At 34.7% G+C, this 20,613-nt stretch overlaps 1 protein-coding gene across 1 annotated transcript in view; it reads left to right on the forward strand.

Annotated features, from left to right (window-relative positions):
* ADGRV1 (adhesion G protein-coupled receptor V1) overlaps window positions 1–20,613 on the forward strand; it is a 596,167-nt gene that overhangs the window by 63,053 nt on the left and 512,501 nt on the right. The window contains exons 10-18 of the mRNA XM_025388176.1: window positions 3,580–3,756; window positions 6,502–6,725; window positions 11,353–11,479; window positions 11,576–11,761; window positions 12,536–12,716; window positions 13,421–13,584; window positions 14,684–14,807; window positions 16,200–16,466; window positions 20,401–20,527. Of these exons, the coding sequence (XP_025243961.1) occupies window positions 3,580–3,756; window positions 6,502–6,725; window positions 11,353–11,479; window positions 11,576–11,761; window positions 12,536–12,716; window positions 13,421–13,584; window positions 14,684–14,807; window positions 16,200–16,466; window positions 20,401–20,527 (1,577 nt within the window). The remainder of the gene's footprint in view (window positions 1–3,579; window positions 3,757–6,501; window positions 6,726–11,352; window positions 11,480–11,575; window positions 11,762–12,535; window positions 12,717–13,420; window positions 13,585–14,683; window positions 14,808–16,199; window positions 16,467–20,400; window positions 20,528–20,613) is intronic.

Consider the following 20,613-nt stretch of genomic DNA (forward strand, 5'->3'; position numbering starts at 1 on the left):
AATGGCAGTAGATCCTGATCTTCACCTTTATTATTATTAATTTTTGTTTTCTTGCATCTCCTCCAAGTGGGAAAATTTTCATGTGATGCGTGCTTCTACTTGTGAGGATAACTCACTCTCTGGAGGACCCTTGGATTTTTCTTGGAGTGGAAAGATGGGGAAGATGGCTCTATTCACAATTGTGTCTGGTTTGTACTGTGGCTTGTGGATGCCAGGGAGTCTGGATCTGTGAAGTGAAATACTGCAAATGGCCATGCAAATGGCCATGCACATGACTTGGGCCCTTGTGAGCATTAAGTTAAAACAACTAGAATGCTGCCACCAGAACACATTTAGAGCTATATTTAGAAACTAAAAAACAAAACCAAAAAAACCCTCTGGCTTTATACAAAAACATGACATAATTTGTTTGCTTTTAAACATTGATTTTATTAATATGGAAATGCATACTGATTTTACCAGTTCACACTTACAGTAGCATTTCTGAAGTTTCAAGACTGTCTGGGATACAATTTGTTGAGTTTCAGAATTTAATGGAATTTTTTTGATGTCAGCACTTGTTTGTCTTCTGTGCTGTCAGTGTCCTCAGGTTTCAGGGTTTCAGAACATTCTCATAAGTATATGTTCAAGGATTTTTTGGAATGTTTTGGTGCCTAGTGTTCTCCCTTTTGTTTGCCTCCAGTCTGGCATCATCTATAACTCATACAAGAACCAGATTATTAAAACAAGTGGAATGAAGCCAAGATTTTACACAGTTGCTTTTGCTTTCATGGAGGCCTGGGCATTCTGGCATATGTGGAATAGCTGCGGTGATGTGATAAAAAGTTTTGAGAATTGATGATGCAGAAACGTTGTTCTGGAGTTACAGAGAACGTTTTTGTTATTTTAGCTTTCTAATTTCTTTTCTCATAATGCCTCAAAAGTAGTTTTTACTATGAATAGAGACAGTAAAAACTGTGCTAATATATATAAAAAATCTGTACCAATATCAGTATCCTCTATGTTAAACTTTTAATCTTTTGAAAAAGTCCAATATTTCTATCCAAGTAGCTGCAGAGAATTCTTGTATAAATACATCCTTTGTACGAGTCAGATATTATACTAGCTATTCTGCCTCAGTATTCTATATAAATATGACAAAATTAATTTTTGATAACACTTGAAAACTAAGAAAAAGTTGAAGAAGGATGTAATTAATATCTGATTTTTGGTGATCCTGGGTTAGAAAGTTGCACCACTAATTTCAGACTCAATTCTTTATGTATCTCTCTATATAGTTAAAAAACATAGGTCTTACGGTGCAGTTAATTTAACACTTGCTTAGGGGGAAGAAGGCATTATTAGTCACTGACATAAATCATTGAGGTTCAAAACAGTTGTAGGTTCTGGAAGGCTGGTTGGAATAAGAGGGTTGTGTAGTTTTCATAGTACGTAATGGATGAGCAACTCAAGAATAGGAAGCCTCAGCCTCTGCAAGCAAAGTTGAATGAAACTAAAGAAAGGAGAATTCTTTAGTCGCTCCTCATTCTTTAGTAACCCTCTCAGCTAAATACATTAGTCTGAGGTGCAGCTTTTGGCAAGCATGGGGTTACTAATGTGCTGTCCCAGTGGCAAACTATTTGAAAGTAAAGAACGATTCTTTATGAATGAATAGAGCAGTTTGATTTAGCAGATGGAACCCAGACAAAAAAAGGCTTATAGGCTAGGAAATAAGCCATGTACAATTAACATTTTCTTTTCGAACAGTTCATTTCATAACCGTCTATATTTTCTTTCTAATTTGTCAAAAATACTATATGTAAGATTAATTGTATAACATTTTTGATAAGTGTAGGGAAATATGACTTACATATTTCTTTCTTTTTAGAAAGTTTTGAGTAAAACTATATTGATTTTTTCTTGATACTTAACACAATGTTATCCATTTAGCTCTTTTTGAATATACAGCAATGAGAATGTTCATTCACAAACATGTGCTTGGTCATACATGACCAGTGTATTTTAGAAATATCTTTGCCTTATAACAATACACACCCTTATATTTATATACCATTCAAATATATGTATTTTATTTAACTTTGTGCTATTTTGTAAGATAAATATATATGTGTGTATATATTCCTTTTCTCTAGAAAGAATGACAGTTGCATGACTTTATCTTTACATTTAATTTACATTGCAAAGTAAATGCAGTATACTAAAAATCATGTTTTATTTTATGTGACTTCATCTATATGCCAATACTTGACAAAATTCATCAATCTAATTTTTTTCTTTTTTCGAATGAGTATTTACCAAAACCAAAATTATTTATGTCTTTCTCCTGTATGTGATTTTTTTAAAGCAAAATGTGTGACATTTAAAAAAGACATTTACTTTTATTCGTTAACATGTACTATTCATCACAAAGTAGGAGGGAAATCAGTACCAGTCCTGTCCACGTGTGGAAAATCAATTTAAATCACAGTTCTACTGGTGGTTACTTAGTGTCATCATTTCAATATTATAAAGCCTAACAGAGGGCTTTAAAGAGTGGGAGAGACATGTTTTATTAAGTTAAAAGTTGCATTTTATTTTAATATTTAAAATCCCTATGGTTTTTGTAGTCCTGTAATGATTACCTATTCCTGCACTCTTGAAGTGAACACTGTGTCCTTTGAGAAGTTAGATTTTGAAAAGTTAGAATATTGAAAACGTTGAATGTTTGTGATTTATCAGAATTCTTATAGAGCTCAGATTGTGTAGAAGGGAGGAATTAACAAATATTTATTGTGAAGCTGCTGCAGTTTCAAGTCTATGTCAAGCCTATGTCATGTATTGGGAAAATGCTGAAAAGGACACAGACCCATAAGAGTTCTACAGACCTGTTGGGAAGTAAAAATCTGGAATGCATCAAATGATGATAAACCAGCAATATGTAAAGTGTATAACTACAGGGATACTATATGTTATACATTGCAGTTCTTTAAATGTAAAGAAGCATGAAGTTATAAATGGAGTTCTGAGTGGTCTTCTGATACTGAATTTTGTCTGGAGGAGAAGGGAAATGGGGGATGATTGGAAGTCTGGGTCAGTGGAAGACAGGAAGAAGATGTGTACGACTGATATTTGGCTTTAAGGTCAAGGTAGTTGGATGTAGGTGGCAAGGAGGAAAAGCAGGTGGTGGCACTGGCGATGATACTAGTGAAGGAACCTGGAACAGGGACAGTGATTTCTGTTTTGGATATTGTATATGTAAGGTGTTTGTGTGACATTTATATGATGTCTGGTGGCAGTTGGCTATAATGATTTGGAATTAGAGGGAGAGATGCAGAGATTATTAAGGAGCAGGCATAAAATTATAAGATAAAGAGTTTAGGGAGACCCCTGGGGAATAATAATTGAGGGGCAGAAAGAGCTCCAGAGGCCAGGGAAGGAGATTGAAAAGGGATGGTGAATGAGAGAGGAGGAGAATAAAATTGCCAAGTTATTGGTGACCTCTACGTATGCTTACTTTGTCGCCCCATGCTGTTACGCTTTTTAAAAACATTTCTATTCTATCAATTCTTATTACTTTTTTTGTGTTTTTGTTTATTATAGTTGGAAACTGTGGAGTTGTTGAACATAATTCCCCCAATCCCACCCATAAGCCCTAGATTTGGGGAAATCTGCAATATTTCTTTACTGGTTACTCCAGCCATTGCAAATGGAGAAATTGGCCTTCTTAGCAATCTTCCAATTATTTTGCATGAACCGGAAGATTTTGCTGCTGAAGTGGTAAGTAGGCTCTTTCTTACTGATGGGGGCTAATGAATATGAAGTAATGTACCGACACTATTTTTAAAATAGGATCAGCATAACACTGTTTTTAAAATAGGATCAGCATATAGGGTTAACAGATCTTAAACAGCTTCACCGTGTACAAGAAAGTTTCAGTATGTCATTTGAAATAGGTAACTGATGATTACGTGATTTTCCCATCATGTTTTACATTATTAGATAGAATGAAATTAGAATTAATTGCTCACAGTGAGTGTAGGATATTTTGATGTGACAGCTTTCAGACAGTTCTATGACATTTGATACTACAGTGGTAGCCAAACATAAAGTTTTTTTTTTTTTTTTTTTTTTTTTGAGAGAGGATTTTACTGTGTCATCCAGGCTGGAGTGCAGTGGCATGATCTCAGCTCAGTGCAACCTCTGCCTCCTGAGTAGCTGGGACTACAGATGTGTGCCACCACTCCTGGCTACTTGTTTTATTATTATTATTTTTAGTAAAGATGGGGGTTTCGTCATGTTGCCCAGTTTAGTACCCAACTCCTGAACTCAAGTAGTCCACCTCCCTCGGCCTCCCCACGTGATGGGATTACACACGTGAGGCATCGTGCCTGGCGTATAAACCTTTTCTTTCTTTTTTTTTTTTTCTTAATGGCCAAGACATGGCACCACAGGTGTGCTTGACCTACTTCATTTCTGAGCATTCCATATATTTGGGTTGGAGTGAGGTGGCCAGCTTGGGTCTTATGCTTGATGATGGAGATGATGGTGGTAAAGCTGTGGAATGCTAAATCTTAAGAATTTTTTACTTTATATATACAATATATGTAAATTTTTACATATAGACATATAAAAATTTCACATGCAGAGCACACCATCCCTCCCCTTCAACCATGCCCTGGTTGAATTTCTGTCTTAGGGAGGGCTCTTCCTTTAGTCTTACCATTTCCTGAGTCATAGTTTGTCCAAGACCTTCTCCAAATCCCCCACACTTAAATTTGATTTAAACTGAGTTGAGGTTTAGATCTGAAAGCAGGAGAGTTGTTTTCGTTATCAAAGCCTTATGTTAAAATATGGTGACCTCAATTTCCATTGTATATTAGCATCTATAAATGGACAGAGACGTTTCATTTTTCAAGATGGTTTTGATTTTTCATGTTTTTCTGAATACACTTCTAAAAACAGGAAAGCATTTAGTTTGCTCTTAAGGAATGGATTGCTTTTATTTATCTTAGATAGCTGTAAATTTACCATTTCATATTTTTCCCTTAAGAAAAATTAGCTTTTAGGAAGTTTTGGGCTCCTTGGACCTGCATTCTTCCCCTCTTGGGAAACAGCAGAAAAACTAGGAGTTTTCCTTTGTTTGTTTCAGATACAGCCTGGATGATGCCCACTCCCTCAAGGTGATTCAGGGTCCCAGCCCTCTGTTACTTCTTTTGTCTTCCCTAAGAATCTTTGCTCACTAGTCTCAGGTTATGACCATTGTTAGGTGAAGTAGCAGAATGATTAATGGTGAAATATCTTTTTTTTTTCCCAAGATGAGCTTAAAGGGCAAAGAAAAAATAAAACAGCATACTCCTCTTTTAGGAGCATAAAAGGAATAGCGTAATCTAACCATTAAATATTCCTTTATATTCTTCCTTTGAAAAAACTTCATCATGATCTGTAGTGATGCTTTTATTATATATTTTTAAAGTGTACTGCCCTTGAATGAAGCCACCAAATACAATTTGTTTCAGAATTATTATAATAGCTTCCATTTATTTGACTTATACTGTAGAGAGGCACTGTTCTAGATACTTTACTTAAACAATTTGTAATCCTCACTGCAAACTTGCAAAATAGGAAATCATTAGCTTTATTTCACATGAGAAAATTAGGATCAGAGAGGTTAAGTAACTTGCTCAAGGTAACCCAGAATCATGATAAAAATATCTGATTTTATTTCTATGGTATTTATCCTACTGGTTAGAAACATTTTTTTAAAATTTTGCCCCCATCACTTAGGATGTATTTTATATGACATATAATCACTGAAGTTTATTTTTCAGTTTATATTGTGATGGTAAGTTAATTCTATCTTCAGAGAACCTCTAATGGAAATTTATTCTTTAGCAAGATAGCTCTATGTTTTTCACAATTCTTTGAGTTTTAAAATATTTGTCTTGGCCGGGCGCGGTGGCTCAAGCCTGTAATCCCAGCACTTTGGGAGGCCGAGACGGGCGGATCACGAGGTCAGGAGATCGAGACCATCCTGGTTAATATGGTGAAACCCCGTCTCTACTAAAAAGTACAAAAAAAAAACTAGCCGGGCAAGGTGGCGTGCGCCTGTAGTCCCAGCTACTTGGGAGGCTGAGGCAGGAGAGGCGTGAACCCGGGAGGCAGAGCTTGTAGTGAGCTGAGATCTGACCACTGCACTCCAGCTGGGCGATAGAGCGAAACTCCGTCTCAAAAAAAAAAAAAAAAATTTGTCTTTTATCAAGAAAACTCAGATTAGACACATTTTTGGCTGAGGGGTGTTTTGTATATAAATTTGGTTAGCAAAAATTAATAAAAATATATTTAAAGTTATTTTCGTGCTTAGAGGATTGTTTGTGTTTTAATGCATTTAATAGTTCACTTCTCTATATAGAATACATATGTTCACACAATAATATATGTACAAACTAATAGCAATACCAAAGCTTCTATAATTTCTGAACATACATTTTAGAAGAAGTTGTTCTGTTCTTTTATTTTTATAAGGTATACATTCCCTTACATCGGGATGGAACTGATGGCCAGGCTACTGTCTACTGGAGCTTGAAGCCCTCTGGCTTTAATTCAAAAGCAGTGACCCCAGATGATATAGGTCCCTTTAATGGCTCTGTTTTGTTTTTATCTGGGCAAAGTGACACAACAATCAACATTACTGTCAAAGGTGATGACATACCGGAAATGAATGAAACTGTAACACTTTCTCTAGACAGGTAAGAACAAAACAACCAAATGTTTAGTAACATTTATGTTTGAGTTCTCTTCAATAACTTTGATTTTTGTTTTATTCTTTTTTTCTATATAAAGTAAAAAAGAAAAATCAAGTAAATAGTGTTATACTGGCCTTCAGACTGTTCTGTTATTTGTTGATGGCTTCTGATTAGACTATGAGTATAATTATATGTTTCAGTGAATTTTTACCCTGCTATTCATTGTGAAGAAGCACTGCAGAGAGAATTTATGGAAGGTATCAGATAAATATGAAACATAGCTAATATGTTGTTATATTAAAAAAAAGGCACAAATCTAAATCGAAAACGTTAGGTTAAGCAAACGGTTCTGCTGGCGTTATGTTCAACAGAAGAGAGGACTAGAGCTTGTGAGTAAAAAGAAAGCATTAATCTTCATATAATAAAATTCTTTTTTACATGGATCTTAAACATTAATTTTATGATTATTTTCCAGAGAATCAAAAATTGCACAAAATTAAGAGATCCTCTTCAGGAATAATTAATAAGAATCGATTTAGCTTTTCTCAGTGGGTAATTTATATTAAGAAAATTTCACAATCTCTCAAAGAGTTTTTTTTTCAGTAGTTCAGAAAATCCTTTCTAAATATATAAAATACTGTGTTTAATGACCTCATAATTTTAAAAAATTAGGATCAGTCTTATCCCTGACACAAGTCTCTTTATATGAAAGTTGATTCATATTAGAGAAGGTTACTGTGACTTTTGGAGGGTTTTGTGCAATTCATGTTTAGAAACAATAAAATTCACAGATAAATTCAAGGGACATTTTGTGTTACATTATTCAAGACTAAAGTAGTAAAAATTATTTTATATAATCCCTGGATGTCTCTATATCAGTGTCTTATATATTTCTCTTTGTAGGTGTTTTGTCTAAACACATTTTTAAAAATCTGATGAGTAACTGATTTTTATTTTTATGTGAAAGAAAAGTATAGAATGTAGGCAACAAATTATTGAATGTCCACTGTTCCTTTTGCTTTCTTTCAAAACCACATTGTGTTTACTTCCTTTCTTACATAAAGAGTAAAACAAAACAACAACCAAAATACCAAACAAACAAAAAAACCAAAAAGCAAAAACCAATTTACAACACACACACAGAGTCTAGATGACTTATGGTTTTAATGTATGTTTCAGACCTTTTCTTAAGAAAAGGTGTTTCATACGATAAAAAAAAAATCAGTAAAATATAATGCAGTGTAAATTGGAAATTTAAAAAAAAATTTTTTTCCTTAAGTAAGGTGTAAGCATTCAGTGGACAATCTTGAAAACAACTAAAGAAACAGAAACAGTGATGATAAACCAATGCTATAGGAATCCATACAAACTTTGTTAGCTTAGTTGACAGTTTCTACTCTCAACTAAATGTTTAAAGAATGATTTCGATTATCCATCTGCAAATTGATAGTGACTATTCTTTATATTATTTCAAACTATTCATTTTTAAATCTTAGGTAACATTTGAAATTAAGTATAATTTTTAAGTGTTTATTTTGTTCTTCTTTTTCTTTCTCCTATGGGTAAAAATAGTACATAAGGAAGTACAAATCATGAGGTAGAAAATTTCAGAAATTATTGGGTCTTTTCAAATAGAGGAAGTTAGTTCATATATATATTAAAATGTTTTAATTTGATTAATAATTGGTGCATACTTGTATTATCTCATTTGTGTGTGAACAAGAATGAGCAAATTACATTTGAATGTTCAAGGACATTTAGTTAAATAAAATCTAGATACCATATTTTATCAAAAACTCCCTCTTAGTTTTGCAGTTTTAATGAAACTTGAGTGAAAGAATAAATGAATGCTGGCAAGTGTGATTACAATAAATCACAATACAATATTGCAATAAAAATAGTTAACAGTTTATTGTGATAACAGTTTGTAATTTTCTCTCAATGTCAAATCCGAGTTCAGATTGTCTATTTCAACTCAATATAGACAAAAGTTGCCCTGGTACTAAAAAACCTGTGGTGCTTTCAAATACCATGCCGGTTAAAAATATTCTATTTAGTTTTCCTCAGATCACAAACAATTTCATTATGCCAGTTTATTTCAGAAAAATTTTGGTATATGTGGTATATAACCCTATATTTATAAATGGTGCATTTGATTTTGAAAATGAAGCTATAGGGCTCTACATTTGACATGTGCTTTCAAGGCTGTTTGAAAATGGAATACACTGCAGATTTGGAAAAGTGTTTTGGTTTCCTGATAAAAGTTGTATTTAAGTAATATTTGACGTAATTAAAAGATATAATGATATGGCTTCTTTAGTATATTGCTGTGCAAATGATATAGGTATAGATTTCTCTAGTTACACAGTTTTGTTTTTTCTAACTCAAAGAATAACTGGCTTTAGATCTGAGAGGTTTTTATATTTTAAAAACCTAATTAAAGCTACTAAGTAATTATAAGCAGGGCTGAAAGAAATTTGTTCAGCTGCTGCGGTTTGTGAGCCTGTACAGTGCTTGGCAGGCATAAGCGCCTTGGAGGAGGCCTGGAAAGGAATGTTTTGAATGGGTCTTGACAAGCTTGCTGGCCATGGGGTCATCTTCCATAAGTGGGAACTGCTGAAGCTCTTGCTAGCATTTGTCAATAGCGAAGAATCCAGGGTGCAGAGTTCCCATAAAACCAGCATTACTAGCTCTTGGGAAAAAAAGGAAACCTTTCTTTAGCTTTATTTTTCCCTTGCCATTCTAAGTTTCTCGCAGTATTAGTGAGATTTTGGCAAATGGTGCCCTGCCTCCTGTTTTCCCCCTCCCACACTTCTTTCTGTGTTGACAGGGTAGAAACTGAAAGGTTTGTCGTGTATTTTGGGTAAGTGTACAAAATAATACCTTGTTTTTGGTGATTCAGTATTTTGTTTTGCAAGTGATTGTTTTTGGACAAGGCTGCTGTTCTGCATGATTACAGGTCTTGGGAAATTTTGCCTGTCCACCTGGCTGTGCATGCTTTGTGTGCAGTTTCATTTTCTAATGATAAGGGGAGCTTACACAAAGGTGTTTATTTATTTTTGGTCCTAAGAGTTTTGCACTGTGAATGCACTTAAAATATTTTGAAATTTAAGAATTAGTGTAATGACATTAAGAAGAACTTAAACTTTTTAAATTTCCTTGTAGGTACACATAACGTCAAGAACAATTATTGTGCTGTACTTCTGAAATTTTTACCCAACATATGAATCTTGTAGATTGTTTAACAGAGAATTAGCAATCAATTAACTGAACGGTTCCATTGGTTTTCTGAGTGCCTCTAAGCAATTTCTTGCTTATATCTCAGAGTCGTATACAGAACTTTTCAGAATTTACATTTCACGTAAGGGTGGCATATTTTAAGAAAGTTTAAAAATAAATTTATTTAATGTTCAGAATGGATTTTTATATTTTGCATTCTGAGCCAGTTTTTTGTTTCCTAGCTTCTATGGATATAATAACTTTTAATTAATGAGGATATTGATATAAACGATGGATAAATTTGCTATGAAAATCATAAGACTGTTTTAACAGTATAAAATAACTCTCCTATTATTTAGACTCTCTCTCTTCTGTGGTCACTAGCATGCTAGATATTATCAGATTTCTAAAAACTAGGGAAGGATGTCAATTCAGATTCTCTGTTAAATAGGAAGTGAGCTTTTCTTCTACATATTTCTACTTATGAATTGTGGTTTCATTGTGATTTGCGGTCTGAGCATGAATATACTTTTGGTTCAATAGGATGTGACATTTGGCAAGGTTTAGAGCAGCTTGCAGGATTGATAATTCTTAAGAGCCTGCTGGCTTTTTAACTCTCAGAATCTTGCAGTCCAAGTCCCTTTGATCATTCTAATTATGCTCTGAATGTTAAAACCAGAAATTTAAAAAACATATTGTTTTAATATGTTCTTTTGGAGATACATAGGAATTGGTATAACATGTCATGCATCTCAGATCTATTCTATTCTTTTTTTCTTATATTCCCTACATTTTCTTTTATACTAAAAGAAAAAAAGCACAGGTTGAAAATTAAGGAGAATAGAAGACAGTTGAAGCCACAACATATTCCTAAGATGTAATTACAATTGTGTTTATTTTTTATCAACGTGGCTTGCTTTAGTCCATTTAGTTATCCAGCTATTGTGTGCTCTATTCAGTTAGTATGATTTTATGTAATGAGTTTTAAAAATAAATTCAAGTGTATGTAAAATTGAAACATAATTTTGTTTTAAGATATCTTCTAACTACGTGTTACAAATTAAATTTGTCTAAAACTGGAATCAAATCTGCAAATTTTGATACTTTATTTAAATAAAATATATTGATGACATTTGGTTACAGTATTCTTGGTGTACATATGTAGTGTTTGCTTTTTATCAAATAAAAAAGCTGTAATGAATTCAGAAATAGAAGTTCTTTCATAACTGTTAGGAGTAAAACTGTTTTGATCTTAAATGATTTCAACACACGTAAATTCACTTAAGGTCTAATTCCTCATAGCCTTCCTTTTCTTAATCCTGAAGAGTTGCAAATATTGCCTTAAAAGCCTGCAAAATTCAGAAGTAAAACTGGAAGTAGCAGGTGCTATTTTTCCCTCTGACTTCTCTAGGGTTAACGTGGAAAACCAAGTGCTGAAATCTGGATATACTAGCTGTGACCTAATTATTTTGGAAAATGATGACCCTGGGGGAATTTTTGAATTTTCTCCTGCTTCCGGAGGACCCTATGTTATAAAAGTAAGTATGAAAAAAAAACTTCCATTTATTCTGTGCTCACAACTTTAGAAGAATGATCTCAAAGGGTTTGAACTTTTGTGGATTTTTTTTTTCAAGGAAGGAGAATCTGTAGAGCTCCACATCATCCGATCGAGGGGGTCCCTTGTTAAGCAGTTTCTACACTACCGAGTAGAGCCAAGAGATAGCAATGAATTCTATGGAAACACGGGAGTACTAGAATTTAAACCTGGAGAAAGGGAGATAGTGATCACCTTGCTAGCAAGATTGGATGGGATACCAGAGGTATGGGATTTTATTTTTTCTTTGTGTTTCTCTGTAAGATTGATAGTATTTGGTATATTATGAATATAAGTATTTTGAACATTGGCAAAGAGACAGGAAAGAGGTGGGCAAGAAAAGATTGAGAAGTACATAGATTTGGAAAATTTTAAACAAAAGATTAAAAAATGAAGACTCATTCAAATTAGAATGGTGTATTTTTGCCCCACATAAAGAAATAACAAACAGTCTTAGACTTTCAGTGTGTGATCAGTTTTCATCTCCTTTTAGCTTTATTCATGTTAAGGCTTCCTTTAGGTAATGTGTATTGACTGAACTTTTAATGATGTGGTTTTAAACTGAAGAAATTTTGCTATAGCATTACTTTGTTGAAAAAAAGAAATTCGAGTTTCATATTAATGGAACCAGGTATAGTTCCGTTATGCTTACTCAGCAATACATGTGTAACTCTCAAATTAATTTAGTTTTATTCACTTTTGTAAGTTTAAATGACTAGATCATCAGTGATAACATCCACTTTTCTTACCATTTTAGAGTAGTATCATTGTTTCTCTTTTTCTCTTTTTGGACAATGTATACGTATTTCTGGTGTCTCTCTTAATTGATAGGAGAATGTTAATTTTAAAAGAAATAATATCACCTCTTTTGTCCTTTCAGTGAGTGAGTTATATGCTTCTGAAAATTTGAGTATATTAATAATCTTGAATATTTATGTTTTTTAATTTGTTGTGAAAATGTCAACTTTATAATTTCCATACTTTGACACATTCATTTTAGTTGGATGAACACTACTGGGTGGTCCTCAGCAGCCATGGAGACCGGGAAAGCAAGTTGGGAAGTGCCACCATTGTCAATATAACGATTCTGAAAAATGATGATCCTCATGGGATTATAGAATTTGTTTCTGATGGTCTAATTGTGATGATAAATGAAAGCAAAGGAGATGATATCTATAGTGGTAATTTATTCTGTGTCTTCTATTGTATTTCTGTTTACTGAAGAAGAAATATAATTTTTTTAGTAACTAGTTATTGACAGTTGCTCACCCTGCCTTAGAAATTATACATAGTGCAGAATATTTTAGAATCATATTTAGGACCACGATTTTTATTTCTTACATAGTATTGTGATGATACTGATGACTTCAGTTATATTTTGATACCATTTAAGCATATGCAGTGCAACTCAAACACTCAAGAATGAGTCCATCCAAAAAGGAAGAACCTTAAAACTAAGAACTATTGCTAGGGAACTATTGAGCTGACAGGAAATTATAAAGTTTATTTTTAGAGCAGTGTCTGTCTGAGTAAGGAAATCGCACTTGAACATGCAGCTTCCTGTAACTGCTTTTAGCAGATATTTTTACAGGACTTTATGATAGGTGTGTCTAATTCATCATCCTTCTGTTTCCCATTCCGACTGACTTCTAAAATCCCAAACTAGAAGAGATTGAGTCTATTTATTTAATTAATTATATAGCTACAGAGGGAGGAACAGGCTAATATATTTTTATATGTACCTTAAAAACTGTGCTAAGCAAATAGTTGGCAGTTACTAAAATGAGTTGTTGTTTTTATGTTTGTTTATTTAACAAATTTCTTTACTCATCATTTTAAAGTTTCGTATGTGTTCATATATATTATGTATGCTTCCATTTCACAGCTGTTTATGATGTAGTAAGAAATCGAGGCAACTTTGGTGATGTTAGTGTATCATGGCTGGTCAGTCCAGACTTTACACAAGATGTATTTCCTGTAGAAGGGACTATTGTCTTTGGAGATCAGGAATTTTCAAAAAATATTACCATTTACTCCCTTCCAGATGAGGTAAATGTTGCATATAACTTTCTGCCTTACTTGTTGTAGTTGATCAATAATTATTTTTGATTAAATAATTAAGCATCTGGTAACGTATTTTGTGATAAAAGTTTGTGATAAAGAACTCAGGTGTGACAGTGTCTGACCATAAGCCAAAAGAGCAGTATTACGTTTTGGTCCCCCTGAAGACATGTTGAACTCTAGAACTGAGAGTGGTCAGTGACACTGCTCATGTATCCAGTATCAGGGCTTCTTAGTTGGAGAGGCGAAGCCCTTGGCTTGTATTTAGTCCCTCTGAAGGCAAGGTCAGCTATCAAGTGTCCTGTGGTGCAGTCTCAGCATCAGGACATGGGGTCGCATGAGTCATGGACCAAACATGGCATTTCTTCTTACTGATAGTAAAGAGAAAGATCTTAGTAACAACAGGGAGTGAACCTTTCCTAGGAGAGTGACACTTAGAACGGATATGGAGACCAGTCCCCTTTCCCTCAGACCCATTCCTCAAGAGACAAAATTCTGACACCTTTCTGTTTTAGGGGAAGGGGAGCACCAGTTCACAGAGATGACGTGAAAAAGAAACAGTGTCCACCTGGGGATCCATGTAGGCTCAGAAATGTGGGGAATCAAATCTTGTTAGGACATGGAGTGAGGCCTTTATGACCCATGCAGGTGAAACTTCAGTGAGGTTTGTAAGAGGCCTTTGTGAGCTGGCTGAGCTTTAGTTACTATGACAAACTGCTCTAAGTGTTCAAAAAGTTATTTTTATGTTTCATCTTAAAAATCAACATGTTTCCCATTTTCCTGCAGAAATAATATGACCTCTGTGGTATATCTGTTTTTAGCTTATATAAGGCAAAATATCTATATTTCCATTAAATTTCATAGTTAGTCTAAATGAAATGGCTGTTTGTATGAATGCACATGAAAATTATTGTTTGGGGGGTCTGAGTCTTACCTGAATATGTTAGGGGAAGTTCTGCCTCCGAAAAGGAAATGAATAATAGTAGTGTTAATGGTGCTTTAAAAAAAAAACTCAATAATTTAAGAATATATAATGTAATTTATGTGTATAAGTCACCTGACTTAAAATATGTAACATTTTCCAAAGATTCCAGAAGAAATGGAAGAATTTACCGTTCTCTTACTGAATGCCACTGGAGGAGCTAAAGTGGGAAATAGAACAACTGCAACTCTGAGAATTAGAAGAAATGATGACCCCATTTATTTTGCAGGTGGTATTGCTATCTTATTTGAATGAGTTCACATATTTATTAAACAGTGTATATATATATACACACACACACACATAGATATATGCACATGCATACATACATTTATATACATATATTTAGCAATTTTTTTCATTGAACATTTTCAGTAAAGCACAATTGATGCTTGTTTAAAGATGATTTTGTAATTCATTCGAGTTACATTGTTATTTAATTTGAAGTTTTAACTAATACTTCAAAACTTTTTGAAGCAAAAAAAAAATAAGTACTGTTTTGTTATCTTTTTCCCCATTTCAAATTTCTAGGTATTTTTTTTCTTTTGTGCAGAAAAGAACACTTCTCCATGTGATTTCTTCAAATAACACAGTCTAGCTGGTTCAGGGCTAGATTATGTATTAGAAGGACCTGAGTATTGTGCCTAATGGATAGCCATGTACTATAATAACTAAACTAATATTTAAGGGAAATATTAATTAAAATTTCTTCATTTCGCCACTTTAACGCTTTCTTTAGAACTGTCTTTGGCCAGCTGAGGCATCTTTTGGTTTTGTTTATGAAATGGTTGATGTGTAACTCTTTCTTGAATCCTTTTTGTCAGCTATATATGGATTAATTTACCCAATGCAGGAATTTTGTAGCCTTTTGTATTTTATTGATTTGTATTATTTCTGTCTTTTTTTTTTTTTTTTTTTTGAGATGGAGTATCACTGTGTCATCAGGCTGGAGTGCAGTGTTGTGATCTCGGCTCACTGCACCTTCCGCCTCCTGGGTTCGAGTGATTCTGCTGCCTCAGCTTCCTGAGTAGCTGGGACTACAGGCTGGCACCACCACTCCCAGCTAATTTTTGTATTTTTAGTAGAGACAGGTTTTCACCATGTTGGCCAGGAGGTCTTGGTCTCTTGACCTCGTGATCTGCCTGCCTCGGCCTCCCAAAGTTCTGGGATTACAGGCGTGAGCCACTGCGCCCAGCCTGATTTGTATTCTTAACCTTCAGTTAATGTGTACTTAATGAATTAACCTTACGTTCAACCTTCTGGTAACTGCTGCTATAAATAGAAAACATAAGCTGTCTGGGCCTGTTCTCAAGAAAGTTACATCCTCAACTTGGAAATGAGGTTTATGAAATAGTAGGCAGAGGATTTGAAATAGCATGCAATTTGCTGACAAATTCGATGTTGAAGATAATGGATTTTGTAGGACTTAAGGCAAGAGGACGGCCATTGACTGTTGAAGTAATCAGAGGGGACTCATGTCAGAATTGGGAACAGAGCTAATTATTTTGGCAAAGACACAGTAGAAGGTGTCTCTCTTGGAGGGCAGGGAGAAGCACAATGTGATCTGAAAATATGTGGTGGAATCAGAAAAGCTCATGTATTTTCTTTGTCGATATTTCAGAACCTCGTGTAGTGAGGGTTCAGGAAGGTGAGACTGCCAACTTTACAGTTCTCAGAAATGGATCTGTTGATGTGACTTGCACGGTCCAGTACGCTACCATGGATGGGAAGGCTACTGCACGAGAGAGAGATTTCATTCCTGTTGAAAAAGGAGAAATGCTCATTTTTGAGGTTGGAAGTAGAGAGCAGAGCATATCCATATTTGTTAATGAAGATGGTATCCCAGAAATGGATGAGTCCTTTTATATAATCCTCTTTAATTCAACAGGTAAGTAAATTATACTTTTTTGTGTGGCATATCTGCCTCAGTGCTTTAATAAGATGAAATTAAGCACTATAGTCCAATAATGAGGACAAGTAGGGCCTAACTGTATTTGTACAGTTCAAGAGCAAAATTATTTCATTGCTTTCTTGAGAAATGGGGTGAAGAATATATGTGTTGAACCTTTATGTATTTCATATACTTTATGACATCCTTTTTAACATTTTCTTTACAATATGGTACAAATAGAAAATTCTGATATATAAGTAAGTGAATTCTTACAGCTAAAAGTAACAGGCCTTGGGAATATGGCTTTTCTAGGTATTGCCTAGTCACCCAGCGACTTAAGGGATAGGTATCCTGTAGCATTTTCCTTGGAGCAGGGTGCTGGCATACTTGGTTGGGAAGCTTAATTCTGTAGGCAGCTAACCTCATCTGTTTGATAATTCTCTGGAGCCATGGCCAAAATGAATGACAATCTGCAAGGGAAAAAGATGTGTTCGTCCTTCTTCTCCATACTATAAATGAAACAGGATGTTTTCACTCTACTTTTTGGGATTTGAGAATGTTTTGGCTCTACTTTCTGTAAATTGGAAAGGCCTATGGCTTCTCTTGATATTTATTTTATTCTTTTAGCAGTACAAGGAGTTTTTTTTTCCTTGAACCTTTTGAGAGTAAGCTAAAGACATGATGCGCTATCACCCTAAATACATTAGTGTGTGTTCTCCCATAGAGATGCCCTCATGAGCTCTAACGTTTGCATCGGGTCGCCATGATGCCCTATCAACCTAAATACGTGTGTTCTCCCACAGAGATGCCCTCATGAGCTCTAACGTTTGCATCGGGGCTCCGTGATGCCCTATCTGCCACCCCCAGTGTAATGCCAACGTTGTGTTCCACCTTGTGCCTTTTGGACTGAAAGACTGAGGAAGAGAAAGAGATCTCTTAATTATTGTTTTAGCTGTGTCTTTCATTCTCCCCATCTTCCTGACTTTCTTCACTGCTGTCTCTCTTTCTATTCCCCTTTCTCTTTTTCTCCTTTTGTCTTTCCCTGTCTCTCATTTTTCACATAGCTTAACTAAGAAAACACAAAAGTTAAAACTAAAAACTATTATCCTGTGAGGAAAATTTGACTTTGTAGAATAAACCCACAAGGGCAGTTTCACAATTGCAAAAACCATCGTCAGCTCTTACGTAGACGAAAAACATTTGGTGAATCTGATCGTTGTTCTAAAATTTAAATGAAAGGAGTTGTTACAGATAAAAATAATTTTAGTGAAGTAAAAGTGGAAAACAAAGTTTTACTGTGAAATACAGAAAAGTGATGAAGGAATGACATTATTATTAGTAGTAGTATTTTTTAATGGAGTCTCGCTCTGTCATCAGGCTGGAGTGCAGTGGTGCAATCTTGGCTCACTGCAGCCTCCGCCTCCCAGGTTCAAGTGATTCTCCTGCGTCAGCCTCCTGAGTAGCTGGGACTACAGGCACACACCACTATGCCAAGCTAATTTTTTAATTTTTAGTAGAGACGGGTTTTCATCATGTTAGCCAGGATAGTCTTGATCTCTTGACCCTGTGATCCACCCGCCTCAGCCTCACAAAGTGCTGGGATTACAGGTGTGAAAAATGATATTATCTTAATAGAATTTATTTACTCTAGAAATAAGTTCTTGATGATGTATATTAACTTAATATGATTCTGGTAAACATTTTTGTCTCAAAAATATCACTGTGGTTAAACTATCATTAGGAAAAAAAACACCAATATGGTTAAATAGTGAATGAATCAAAACATCCTGAACCTTTTGTAAAGAGTAGGGGAATTGACTTTTTTTTTCTTTTGAGATGAAGTCTCACTCTGTTGCCCAGGCTGGAGTGCAGTGGTGTGATCTCAGCTCACTGCAACCCCTGCCTCCTAGGTTCAAGCGATTCTCCTGCCTCAGCCTCCTCAGTAGCTGAGACTACAGGCTGGCACCACCACACCCAGCTAATGTTTGTATTTTTAGTAGAGATGGGGTTTCGTCATGTTGGCCAGGCTGGTCTAGAATTCCTGACCTCAAGCAATCCGCCTGCCTGGGCCCCCCAAGGATGCTGGGATTATAGGCGTGAGCCACTGTGGCTGGCTAGAAATTGACGCTTGAAAAAGAGGTTTAGTTTATTTTGTGAACTATGTCATTGGGAAAAAATATATATTAACATTTGATTTTGAGAGAAAGAGGGAGGGAGAACACAAAGATGTGATTGGGTTGCTGGCCTGAGGTATGTGTGCTACTTCATACTGCTGCTGCATTTGTCTTTAATATTTTTCCAGAAATGATGGCATTTGAGAATCCAATTACTTTAGTTAAGAAGGCTCAGATGACAAAAATCCCTAGAACTTGTGAATTTTAAATACATCCTTTCTTAGCTCTTTCCTCCTTTTCTTTCCTCCTTTATGATGTTGAAACATCAAGGACTGGTGGGACCCATGATGGGACACTGTAGAGGCAGCATTTCTGACATGACGTAGTGCTGGCAGTGGCTGTTTATCCTGATACTTATCATTTAGAGCATGTGCTCTGATACTGGGTCAAAGGATATGGCCATCCTTCAAGGCCTTGTTAAATATTGCCAGTTCATCTTGCAGAGAAACAGAATGAATTTTCAGCACCACTAGGACATGTTGCATTACAAATGCACATGATAATAGAACCCTGCCAAAATTAGGTTTTATTATTTTTTATTCATTTTTGTTAGATTTTATTATATGCTCTTTATTTATTGTCAGCATTTTCTACACAATGATTTGCTATTTTTATGTCTTTTTTTCCATTGAATTATCAAGTGAAGTTGAGTACAGTTATATATTTGTATAATTTTTTTTGATGAGCTGATTTGCTATATATAATTTGTTTCTGTAATTTTAGCTGTAGGTGTTGTTGTATATATCTATTTTTGAAAGTGTTAGTTGCATCAGTTCAGCAATAAATACATTCTGTACAACAGTTACTGAGCATCTATTTTTCTAGGGCATGGAATTGAATAAGAATCATTAGTCCAAGGAGCTTATAGTAAAATTGTGTGTATGACTTGTGTGTGTGTGTGTGTGTGTGTGTCCCAATATAGTATGATCATTGTTATGATAGATTGACAAAGAGCAAAGTGCCATGGGAGCACTCTGGAGAGGCACTTAGCTTAACCTGGGGATTCAAGGAAGAATTCCTGGAAGAGTTGTTGCTTGAGCTGGGTTCTCAGAAATGATAAGTTAGGTGAGTGAAGATGAGAAGGACTTTTGCTCCCCGTGCAACAGCTGGAGTAAAGGTGAAGAGATAGACACCACAGGGAAGTGATGAGAAGAGACCTAATGTGTAGGCAGTAACAGTGCCAATATGCTGTGCAAAGAACTGGAGTAGAAAAGAATCAAGCCCAGACCGTGAAGATTGCTTTGTTCTATGTACAACCAGATCAAACTTTGCTGCCTGAAGGCAGAGATGTAAAGGGAAACGCTCAAGCCAGTGATTCCAGTGAACACAGACAGTAGTATTTTATGTTATCAGGTAATCCTTTATTATTTTAATGAAATAAAATAATCCACCTAAGAAATTTGAAAATAGAAGAAATTATGTTTTTGATTTCTAATTAAGCTATTGAAGCTATATTCCTTTTGTGAAGAAAAGTGTGTTTTTCAATAAAATAGTTGACTTGTAACTAAAAAACAAAATGGAAACTATTTCATCATGAAATTAGACATTTCTCTCTCTTTGTATGTATGTTTGTACATATGTGTGTATATGTAAATGTCTTTGGAAATATGGAGCAGTATTTTGCATTTATTGTATGACCTTCAGTGAGGAAATTCTCGCTGAAAATTTCAACTTAATTGTAAAATTTCTTAATTTAAAAACATAAATTTAATAACAAGTTAGCTACTTCTTTGTTATTTTGTCGTTTCCACTTTTAGGTGATACAGTAGTATATCAATATGGGGTAGCTACAGTAATTATTGAAGCTAATGATGACCCAAACGGCATTTTTTCTCTGGAGCCCATAGACAAAGCAGTGGAAGAAGGAAAGACTAATGCATTTTGGTAAGCATATTTAGATAAGGCAAGTTTAAAATTGGATGAAATAAAACCATTAAGTATGTGAAATTCTGAAATATTCCTTCAAAATT

This window comes from Theropithecus gelada, chromosome 6, assembly GCF_003255815.1.
Source record: "Theropithecus gelada isolate Dixy chromosome 6, Tgel_1.0, whole genome shotgun sequence".
NCBI classification, from domain to species: domain Eukaryota; kingdom Metazoa; phylum Chordata; class Mammalia; order Primates; family Cercopithecidae; genus Theropithecus; species Theropithecus gelada.